Source organism: Nyctereutes procyonoides, unplaced genomic scaffold, assembly GCF_905146905.1.
Source record: "Nyctereutes procyonoides isolate TBG_1078 unplaced genomic scaffold, NYPRO_anot_genome, whole genome shotgun sequence".
Classification (NCBI taxonomy): Eukaryota; Metazoa; Chordata; class Mammalia; order Carnivora; family Canidae; genus Nyctereutes; species Nyctereutes procyonoides.
Genome location: NW_026575041.1, coordinates 1,458,710 through 1,470,732, shown reverse-complemented (window position 1 = coordinate 1,470,732; position 12,023 = coordinate 1,458,710). Strand labels below are relative to the sequence as shown.

Genomic DNA, 12,023 nt, shown 5'->3' with positions numbered 1-12,023 from the left:
CTGGTTTCTGCTTTTTCCTTTCCTTGATCTCTGATACCTGTATATTCCTTGGTTTCTGCATACCTACTTGGTTTGTGACCTAGTGTTCTTCTTTAGCCTCTAGTCCTTAACATTTGACCTGGCTTTTGACTCTGTCTCATATCTGTGCTTTACCTAGCCTCTGGCCCTCGGTTCTGTTTTGACTCTAAACTTTTTTTTTTTAAGATTTTATTTATTTATTCATTAGAGACACACAGAGAGAGGCAGAGACACAGGCAGAGGGAGAAGCAGGCTCCATGCGGGAAGCCCAATGTGGGACTCGATCCTGGGGCTCCAGGATCACATCCTGAGCCAAAGGCAAACGCTCAACCACTGAGCCACCTAAGCGTCCCAATTAACTCTGAACTTCTTAATACTTGCTGGACATGGCCAACTGCTAAGCCTGTTCTTACCAGCTTTGCTTTAGCTTTGTCTAACCTGACTAGTCTCCTACCCTATTTTTGCCATGCTGTAGCCCACAGGTCCAGGAAGTTCTTTCGGTCATCGAAGCTAGCTTTGATCACCAAAGCTAAGCATAGTCATGTTAAGCCCTCTAGCCTGATCTGGGCTGGCTTCTCCAAGGGCCTGATCCCCCATGAAGGTCTGGATTAGATGCATTGTAAATAATGGCTGTTGGACAGAAAGCCTCCTAGCCATCTGGCAAGGTGTTTGGTGCCACTCTTGGCCACTAAGCAGCCATAGTTCCTTTAGTCCTAGCTATACCCCCTCAGTGGGGCTGCTGCCTTTGAGTTTTATTAAAAGTGAAGGAAATCTTGTCTGAGGTTACAGAATGAGTCACTAGCTTGGTTGCTTACCCTCTTTGGCCTCCCAAGTTTGTGAAGTGAATTGCCCGTTCCCTTTGATTGGGTTAGCAGTCCGAGGGCCGAGCCTCGTCACTGTCTTCTCTCCATCCTACCAGACCACTGTCTGCCCTCCAGGGCCAAGGGCAGCATACTTGGTTGCTTGGACACGTCTTGCAGCCTGCAAATTGGACAGATGGAATCAATACTCACGAACCTGGAGAGGCCCAGGTAGCACAGTTAGTGACAGTAGCTGCCTGGAGGGACAGCCTGCCATGGGAGGGGTTGTGATTGAATAGTGATTGGATACAGCAGTTGAGGATTAACCAAATTATGTCCCTTTGAGTTTAGATCTACAAACCTTTCTCATTTGGATTTTAAAACAAGCCACCTTGTGCAGAATATAGCTGTGCTGCCTTAACAGAGCTGTGCCAGTGTGAGTTCTGGGGAGAGGGGCAGTCAGGTATATATCTGGTGCCTACTTCAGTCCAGATTCATATTATTATCATGAACATTATACGGACAAAGAGAAGAGAGCTCATATTTGTGGAGCTCCTTCTACGTGCCATGCACTACTGAGTTTTACATACTTAAAACCTGTGAGGGGGGCATTATTATCTCCATTATTCTGGTAAGGGAATAGGTGTCAAATGTATAGTAATTTGTCCAGGATCACAGACAGTAAATGATAGAGTTTTGATTTGAACCCAGATCTCTCTGTGCCTGTTATAAGATATCATGCTGTTTTCTCAGTTTCAGTGTCTTGATTCTCATTTCTCTTGACTTCCCTACAGACTAACCATAGGGTCAGGAACATAGTAATAATAATAACCAGCATTTGTTGAGCACTTATTATGTGTCAGATGGCGTTCTAAGCACTTTTCATGCATTAACACAGCCATATGAGCCAAATGTTATTATCCGCGATAATTATGAGATTGCAAAATGATGTTCTAATTTAATTGTTCCTTCTACGTTTATTAGTTGTCATTCTACAGTAAGGAAGAGCTTTCCTTTCATGCCATTTACTTATTTTCAATATGGAATTATGGAATCTTTTTCACTCAATAGGTTATAATCCATTACTGTCATTATTCATGTTGATGCTCAGATTGTCCCAGATTTTAAAGCCAGTGTTCTTAACCTCTATACCATATTACCTCTCTTGCAGATATTTTTTCTCACTACCTTCAGTTGGTTTGCCTATCTATAATAACCTTTTTGTACCCCCTTGGCTTTTAGTCTACCAGGAAACAGGAAGACTGATGCCAGTCTTATCCCAATCGTGTGTAAACTAAGAGCACATACATCTCCAGGTGAGAACCTGACAGACTCTGCTGTGAATTCAATATCTGAGTTTTAGATATGGATTTTTTTTAATTTTTTAATTTTTTTTTTTTTAGATAAGGATTTTAGCTGCTTAGAAATCCTTCTAATTTCTCTTTAGGATTATAACCATATCCTGGATAGATTACCTGTGAAGGGTATTTCTTAAGATCTTTTTAGGTAAGGTGAATAGACACCTGAGACCCAACCTGACCCTGTTAGATCAGTTGTAGGAGAACCTCAGCTACGTGGGAGATGGATTCTGGTTCTTTGACTTGCCAGTGAGGACTGTGTGTCTGTGTACATGTAAAATTCGTCCTCCATTCAGCAAATAATTGAGCCAGGTTCTGTGCCTATTGGAAGATAATGAAATTCCAGCCAGTTGGTACAGGGAAAACCATCAACACTGCTGATTATAGATTTTGAAAAACTAACAAAGAAAAGAAAAACATTTTAAAACTATAGTTTGACTTTTTAATAGTTACGATAGAGTAATTTTTGAAATGCTTACCATTACGCCTTCAAAAGCATTAACACTTCTGAAGTCCAGTAAGCAAAATATTAACATAATAAGAGAAAAATGGTCAAAACATTATTTATGAAAATAAAGATCGTCAACTATCATTTATGAAAAAAGAAACCCTACTGACTACTAAACATAGATATTTTTAAGTTCAGCCTTATTAGCATTCCAAGAAACGCAAGTCAAAAACGGCAGTGTGATTCCATTTCTGTTTACCAGACTGACATATGATTAAAAAAAATAATAAACACCCTATTTTGGTGAAAGAAAGAGATAACAATTACTCTCATCCTTCTTCCTTTGCTAGTAAAAAACAAAACAAAAAAAAGGTACAATCTTTCTGAAATTCAGTTTGATAATATTTATTAAAACCTTTAGGGGATCCCTGGGTGGTACAGCGGTTTAGCACCTGCCTTTGGCCCAGGACGTGATCTTGGAGTCCCGGGATCAAGTCCCACATCGGGCTCCCTGCATGGAGCATGCTTCTCCCTCTGCCTGTGTCTCTGCCTGTGTCTCTGCCTCTCTCAGTGTGTCTCTTGTGAATAAATAAAATCTTAAAAAAGAAAAATAAAACATTTAAAAAAGCTTACACTTTGGGACACCTGGATGGCTCAGTCAGTTTAGTGTCTGCCTTCAGCTCAGGTCATGATCTCGGGATCTTGGGATCAAGCCCCTCATCTGGCTTCCTGCTTAGCTGGGAGTCTGCTTCACCCTCTACTTCTGCTCCTCCCCATTACTTGTCTCTCTGTCTCAAATAAATAAAAATCTCAAAAAAAAAAAAAAAAGACTTATACTTTTGACCTAGAACTTCATCTCCTAGAAATTTAGCCAAAGGAAATAATCAGACATGTGTTATTGAACTATGTAAAATAATCTAATGTTTTACAATAGGATATTGATTAAATAAAGCATACAGTGGTAGAATACTGTATAGCCATTAAAAATGATGTGGTAGACAAATATTTAAAACGTGGAAATTAGGGCAGCCCGGGTGGCTCAGCGGTTTAGCACCGCCTTTGGCCCAGAGCATGATCCTGGAGACCTGGGATCTAGTCCCACATCAGGCTCCCTGCATGGAGCCTGCTTCTCCCTCTGCCTGTGTCTCTGCCCCCCAATCTCTCTCTCTCTCTCTCTCTCTCTCTCTCTCTCTGTCTCTGTGAATAAATGGATAAAATCTTAAAAAAAAAAAAAAACATGGAAATTTTGGGGCTCCTGAGTAGCTCAGTCGGTTAAGCGTCTGACTCTTGGTTTTTGCTCAGGTCATGATCCTCAGGGTCATGAGATCCAGCCCCACATCACTCTCGGTTTGGAGTCTGCTTGAGATTCTCTCACTTTCCTTCTCCCTCACCCTTTGCTCCTCTCCCCACTCACATGCTTGTGGTCGTATGTGTTAGCTCTCTCTTTCAAATAAATAAAAGCTTTAAAAAAAAAAGTGAAAATGTGTGTGTGTGTTTAGAGAGAATTTATGTATGATCTTATTTTGGTGAATAAAAATATACATACATTGAAAAAACTGGAAGGATGGCATATATCCTAAAAATATTTCTTCTTTTTAATTATAGTTTCTGAATTTGTTAATAGTGAACAGAGTTTTTTTTTTTTTAAAGGAAAAAAGGAAAGCATTACGAACATGCCATAATAAAAGAGAAGTGAACATATATATGGAGCACTTCCTGGGTCAAGCACACTATGTTCGGTGCTTTACAAATTTACCTAATTTAACCTCACAACAAATCTGTAGTGGCTCCTGCCTCTAGTCCTACGCCCTCTGATCCATTTTCACATAGCCACTGGAGTGATTCTTTGAGTCGCAAAGGTTTGGAACTGTAAATAGTACTCTTGGAATTTAGATTAAGGAGAGAGATGTAAAGGAAGATTTTCATTGTTTAATTTAATATTTCAATATGATACACATTTCTCAAGGTCTGTATATTTTGAAGTGGGGAGGAAAAGCATATGTTGTCAAGTCACTTTAAGCCTTTCAGTGGCCTAGCTCCTCCCCCACAGTTTTTCCCCTTACAGTCTCTGTTCCAACTCTGCTTTCTTCAGGTGAAGCCTCTAGGATTTGTGAACTCATTGAGTCCTCCCACCTCACCATCCAGGTCTGGCTATGTATCCTTCAAGTCTTAAATTCCTTAAATACCACGTCATGTGGGAGGCCTTTCTTGATCCCCTCCCTTGGTTTCTTACTGTATATGGTACTTATTTCATCATGACCTTTACCACACATTGCTATAATTTATGCTGAATTGCTGTCCTTGCCAGAAGACTGTACGCTCCATGAGGACGCAGATCCTAGCACCTAGAACAGTGACTACAACACAGTAAGCATTTGATAAGTAATTGTTGAATAAATACTTTGTATTTTGTATGTGGAAACTTAGCCTTAGAGAGGTGTTAAATAACTTGACCAGAGCCTCTCAACTAGTGAGTTTCAGAGCTTTCCTTGTCTTCTACACTGACAGAGCTTATGTTCTTTCCCCTATACAACTCACATGAGCAGAAGCATTTCCAATCCCCAAACATGCTTCAGAATCTGAGTTTCTACTTCCTAGGCCCTCCCAACTTTTGACACTTTTGTCTTTCTGATTTCTTATAGCGTAGTACGGATCCTGCTTGCTGCTGGTGCTGACCCAAACCTTGGGGATGATTTCAGCAGTGTTTATAAGACTGCGAAGGAGCAGGGAATCCATTCTTTGGAAGGTAAGCATCGACTCCCCTGCTGTTCTGAGCACTCTCCTCCCTTCGGTTTCCAGGCAGCCTTGCTCTGTGCCACCTCTACCAATAACTCAGAGAGCCTGCAAGTTCCTTATCCTCTCAGAACTCATGGATAACCCAGAAGGCTTGTAATAGATGCCCTTCACAGTCCCTTTGGCTCTGTAATTTATGTCCCTCCAAAAGTCTTAGAGAATAAGATCGAGGCCTGACTTCATGACCAGAGTAGGGAGTGGGGGATACCTTTCACTTGGTGTTCCCCTGAAATTGCCTCAGGTCATAGAGCCTCAGCTGAGTGGATAATGGAGCAGGTTTCCATAAAATAATTAAGGCAACTGCATGGAATGTGGCTTTGTTCCTCTTCTACTTCCTGCAGACTTACCCTGTCCCATCCCTCTCCTAGAACTAGAAAGCAGCCTCACTGGTTGGTTTCCTCTGCCTCTGAAGTCCCTCACTACTACTCTGAATACTGTTTCCCCCACCCCTTCTATATGCAAAATGTAATCCTGTCTCTGAAACTGGCCCCTCAATTTACCATTATGACCCAGGATGGATAGTGGACCTTCTCTGTGCCTTGATGTCTTGTGCAGATAAAATGGTGTGGTCATCAGTGCTTCCCGAGGGTGTTTATGTGGGTTGTTTGGACTTCATAAGAAAGAGGTGGTGTGCACCTATTTCAGGGTTTGGTCACATGTCTGTTGGAGGGTAGTTAGGCAAGTCAGTCTTTGTTATTTCTGGTGAGTGGTTCTTCAGAAGTAAGGTCTAGAAGGGGATAGGTTGCTTTGGCTACAAACAGCAATGAATATTTATTTCACTTTTGAGCTTTTGCTTGTTCACAGTGCCTCCCCCCCTGCCCCCCGCCTGTCCATTATACTGTGTCACTCAGAGAGGCTGAGTTACCCTTGTTTCCACCCATAAGGCAGCTGAGAAGTACTGCTTTAGGGTTGGCAATGATGCCAGGAGGACAGACCGCCGTGCAGACTGCCTGAGGGTCAGAACATTGACTGGAGGGAGGTCCAATGAGGTGAGCAGTGTGCTCAGTCCTCAGAGCTGTCAGTTAGGCTAACATAGCTGTGGTAGCCCAGAGCAGAGGTGTCACTGCTATCCCATTGAGGTTTCTCAGATCAGCAGCATGAGAGCAATGTCAAGAGCATCAGAACATTGCTGCCCAGGTGAAGTGTGGCGTTGCCCTCCCCCTGCCTCTCTACCTCTCTAAACCTGCTCTTTCTGTCATGCTCCACTGCTGTGGCTAGATCCTCCACACAGCCTTTCCTGTCCTTGGCAATAATTGCAACTTGCCCTCAGCTGCTCTTTTGAATGTTCTCTAAATCTTGGCCTTTTATATGGTTATTTGAACTCTCGTCTGCCCATATGTCTTTCCTCTCCTCCTCAGCTGACAGTTCCATGTGTGGGCCATGACCTACACCTCCTTGGATTCCCCACTGAGCTGGAGAAATTATGTTCACTTTATGTTTCAGAGGAGAATTTCAACAGTACCAAATTTGCTCTATATTTGCTGCCTGTTATGTGGAGACTCATCTTGTGGGCTGTCCTTGCCACTCAAACACAGCATTACTGCCTCTGTCTTCTGTCCAGGTGCTCTCACCAAAAAGCAAAGAGGAGTGTTTGCTGAGAGGGCAGAGTCAGATGGAAGGGAGGGGATTATTTGAGTGCCTTGTCATTTGCTCTCAGGATCCCCCAGTAGGGCTTAGTCATTATTTTTGATTTCACAGAATCTCTGCTGTGTAGCTGTGTAGGCCAATCTTTGCTGTTGTACCAGTCCCAACCCCTTGCATTCAAGTTTTATATCTTTGTTCTCTCCAGATTGATGCTCATATTTAACATTCTGGATCTGTAGTCAGCAAACTTTTTCTGGAAAAAGCTGTAGAGTGACTTTTAAGCTTTGTGGGCCAGTTGGTCTGAGTTGTGACTACTCAGCTTGATCATTATAGTGCAGATGCAGCTATAGACAACATACAAACAAATATGCACGAACTAATAAAACTTTATTTACAAAAATAGGCAGCAGGCTGGATTTGGCCCACAGGCTATATTTGCAAATCCTATTATTGATATTTTCTTTTTTCTTTCTCCTTTCCTTTCCTTTCCTTTCCTTTCCTTTCCTTTCCTTTCCTTTCCTTTCCTTTCCTTTCCTTTCCTTTCCTTTCCTTTCCTTTCCTTTCCTTTCCTTTTTGTCAGCTTCCTTGGAACTTTTTTTAAAATCTAACACTAGCCAGCCTACATTCTAGATGGATAGGTAGGTAGATAGACAACAAAAATATTGAAAAAGGCTATTATATTCCTTATGACATAAAGATAAAAATATCAAATGTCTCTTCTTATTTTGTATGATCTATAGATTTAGTGAGTAGGCTTTCTTTGAATTCTTTTATTTACTGATAACATTCCTATCTAGCAGGCACTGTTCTAGGGATTGGTGAGTTAGGCAAAATCCCTGCCATCAGTGCTAGACTTTGGTTTAAATGTTTATAAGGACTGAATTTAGTACAGAGCCTTGGAGCATGTAATCATGACAGTTTTTTTTTTAATTTTTTTAATTTTTTAATTTATTTATGATAGTCACACACACACACACACACAGAGAGAGAGAGAGAGAGAGAGAGAGAGAGAGAGAGAGAGGGAGGCAGAGACATAGGCAGAGGGAGAAGCAGGCTCCATACACCGGGAGCCCGATGTGGGATTTGATCCCGGGTCTCCAGGATCGCGCCCTGGGCCAAAGGCAGGTGCTAAACCGCTGCGCCACCCAGGGATCCTCATGACAGTTTTGAAGCGTTACTCAACGTACACAACTGTATCCACCAAACCTCATTTTTTTCTAGCTTCCATTTCTCATGTTGTCCACAGACTTTTAAGAGATTTTCTTAGGTTTCTTGATAAAATAATAATGTGTTTAGCATTTGTCATAGTTTAGTTTTTTTTGCCCAATAACTGTTTCCCCAAAAGATACTAAGTTATTCTGGCATGGTCTGGTCTTGTCCTTAGGGAGCCCATACTGATACTTAATAACTATCGAAGTGCTTAAGAACCATTAAAAAAAATACATTCTAGATTCTCTTCAGAATCACTGATGAACTCACTCTTCTGCAGCTTGCAGGATGTACCTATCTCTGCATCTTTTTGTTGTTACTGTTTGTTAAATTCCAGACTACGTTGCCGGCCACAGTCTCCAGCAGCTTATCCAGTTTTCCCTGGCATATCAGTTTGAATGTGCTCTACCCTCCCAAGTTCATGTGCTCACGGCCCAGAAAAGTGATAGTCCTTTAGGATCATCCCAGGGCTCTCCTCTCTCCTTACCAAGCCTTTACTCCTTCTTAACCAGATTTTTCTTTTTTTAAATGTAAAGATGCCTCATTCTTTCATCCATTCAACCACTATTTATTGCCTACTATATCTCACTCTGAGTCATTCTCATTGGTGAAGTATACAGAAACAAAAGAATCTTGTGGTTCTCTTTCCTTTGGATTGGATGGACTTTTTCACAGGAGGCTACCTGACTTACAGGATGTGTGAGGAAGATAGAAAAGAACAAGAGTGTGTTTAGGCAAATTCAGAGGAAAGTCACAGGCTCCATTGGACAGTCCTTCACTACTGGAACAGAATCTGTGCTAGGTCCATCAAATATACTAAATTTATTTTATTTTTTTTTAAATATTTTTTTTCTTTATTTATTTATGATGGTCACACACAGAGAGAGAGGGGCAGAGACCCAGGCAGAGGGAGAAGCAGGCTCCATGCAGGGAGCCCGATGTGGGATTCGATCCCCGGTCTCCAGGATCGCGCCCTGGGCCAAAGGCAGGCGCCAAACCACTGCGCCACCCAGGGATCCCCAAATATACTAAATTTAAAATAGATATTTCTGTGGGCCTTGTACTGTGCTCAGTACTGAAAGGAGGTGGTGAGTTGTAGTTTGTGACCTTGGCAGGACCTCCCTATAAACCCCAGTAATATATCCCTTTTCTACCTTATCAGTATTGTGAACATCAAGAGATAAAATATATGATGTGTGAATCGTAAAGTGATCTATAGTTGTAATTGCTTATTAGTTTTATTTCTTTATAATGCAGCATGCATTTACTGAGTGTCCGGCACTTTGCCAGATGCTGGGAATGTAGAAATGAATATACATGGTCTAGCCCCCTAACAGTGTTCCAAGTGAGAAGACAGACCTATGCACAGGCATCACAGTACAGAGTGATGAATTCAAAGGTAGATGTACAAAAAATGTAGATAGCACTGACATAGGCAGTGATGAGCTCTACCTAAGGGCAGTCTGCTGTCTAGGAAGTGTCATAGTGTAAGTGACTTTGAATTGGGTCTTTAGGATGAGTGAGAGTGTGCCAGGCAGACTAAGAGGGGTGGATCTTCCAGGTAAAAGGAGCATCACCTGCAGAGACATGAAGTGGGTGGATGACAGCCAGTGGACTCATCTGCCATAGTGCTGAGGAGAATAGCAAAAAATGAGACTAGAAAGGGAGGCAGGGTTCCACAGGAGAAGAACATTGTAGGACAGTTCTAGGGTGCTCACACTGTTTTCTGAAGGTCATTAAAGGATTTTAAGCAAGGGGATGCTTGGTTTACATTTGCATTTTATATGGATCATTCTGACAGAGTGGGGATGAATTGGAGGGGAGAGATTAGCAATGGCTCTTGACCTTTAGGGGATGATGGACCTCTTTGAGAATTGGCTAGGAAGCTATGCTCCTCTCCCCCAAAGTGCACTTATAATTTCTGCAGATTTGTAAAAGTGATCTTTGGGAATGGAGAAAGTAGACATTAAAAAAAATTACTAAGAGGTTGAGTTCTTAGCAGAATGTGGAAGTTGATGGAAAAGGAGGCACCCATGGTGACATCCAGATTTCTGATTTGGGTGAACAGTGGATGTGTGGGTTGAAGTTCAAAGGAGAAGTCTGGCAGGAGATAGGGATTTAGGAGTCACCAGCATTTGCTTGGTAGTGACTGTAGTGCATGTGACTAAAGTTGTCAGGGAAAAAAGTGAAGGTAAGAGGTGAGGGGAAAAGCTCCTTACTCAGGTATAGCATCTAAGGTGTAAAGAGGAAAAGAGGATCCAAACAAGGTTACCAAAGGTATCAGAGAAGTTGCTTTGTTTTCTCTCAGAGAGGCTCTTTATCTCTTCTGCTCAGAACAGGCATGGTCTAGGAAGGAAGGAAACTACTGTGACCTCCTTTCTGAGATTTTGTCATCAGCTGCCCCATTTCTAGTGAAACCCTTCTGTTTTACATATGGCCATTGTTCCTTAGCAAGAAGCCTGCTTAGTCGGGCACATTACAATATTTCCCATCCTTGTCAGGGTTGGTGTTTCTAGGCAGAGGGCAGGTCTGCTGGTGCAAGTGATGCAGGAGTGTTTGGCATAGAAACCATGTTGGCCTGACTGTTCTGTCCATTCTCTTCAGCCCTGAAAAGTGGCATCTTCAGAAGCATAATGTTGTTGTGGAGAAAGAAGAGACAGTGCCAGACAGCTATCTAAGCTCTATTCATCGAAGTTCTGTAACTTACTAGCTGTGTGATCTTGAGCAAAATGCTTAAGGTTCTAGAATTTCTGTTTTCTCTTCTGCAACATAGGAATAACAACAGCCATCTTACAGTGTTGTTAGAATGACTGGAGATCAGTAAAGCAGAGTGTGAAGGATAGCGATACCTGATGAAGAATTTCTCTACTGAGGTGGGTTTTGACTCCCTGTAAAGCTGCCTTGGAGATACTGAGCAATTCATCACTCAAGGGGCATTGACAGAGGCTGGATGTTTGCCCATCAGGGATTCTGAACAGGGAATTCTTGCCTTGGGTCATTGGATAATATGGCCTCCAAGGCCCATGTCAGCCATGTGATTTCTAAGGTTGTAGAAGCTTTAGGCTCACCATCAGAACAAATAATGTATTTACAAGTGGGATTTGAGCTGGGCTTTGGAGGACGGAAAGAAAGTGAAAAAATATATTCTAAGCAGGGGAACCACAGCTTGAGCAAAGGCACATAGAGGGGAGACGTGGAGGGGAGCATGGAGATTACTGCTGTTTCTCTACTAATTCATTCCCTGATCTTGACCACATTCCATTCAGTACCTTGATCGCCATCCATGCCCACTCCCAGAGAGTTCCACTTGTGGCTGGCTGATGGGTGGTGGGTCCCAATCCTCAGGTGGAGGAGGCAGTAAATTAATGGTAACAGTAAACAAGTCATCCAGCCAGGGATGCCGCAGGCTTCTTGTAAGTAACTGTTATAAACATTGGGTGTCTGGGGCTGTCAGAAATGCAAGCGAGCACTCTAAGCGCCTCTCATATGTACAATTAAAACAATAAAACACGGCAGAAACATGACCAGAACAGGATATAAATCAACTTCTCTTCTCAGCTCCAAGTGGTGGCTGAATAAAGATGAGTCCTATAGAAGCTGTGTTGGCATAGGACCCTTCTGGGGTAGAGGGCCTGATTTGACAGGCTGTACCTTCCAAGGCCAACCCCAACAGACTGGGCGGTCCCCTTCCCACAGCTCCAGAGGCTGCAGGTCCTGGCCTGCTCCAGCTGACCTCCCCATCTCTGTGTCTTCAGATGGGGGACAGGACGGTGCAAGCTGGCGCATCACAAACCAGTGGACAAGTGCCCTGGA

The 12,023-nt window shown here is 42.6% G+C and overlaps 1 protein-coding gene across 2 annotated transcripts in view; it reads left to right on the top strand.

Moving 5' to 3' along the window:
• The window catches only part of CLPB (ClpB family mitochondrial disaggregase), a 146,432-nt gene that overhangs the window by 45,568 nt on the left and 88,841 nt on the right, over nt 1-12,023 (top strand). For both annotated transcript variants that reach the window (XM_055320580.1, XM_055320581.1), the window contains exon 4: nt 5,267-5,370. In XM_055320580.1, coding sequence (XP_055176555.1) covers nt 5,267-5,370 — 104 coding nt within the window. The remainder of the gene's footprint in view (nt 1-5,266; nt 5,371-12,023) is intronic.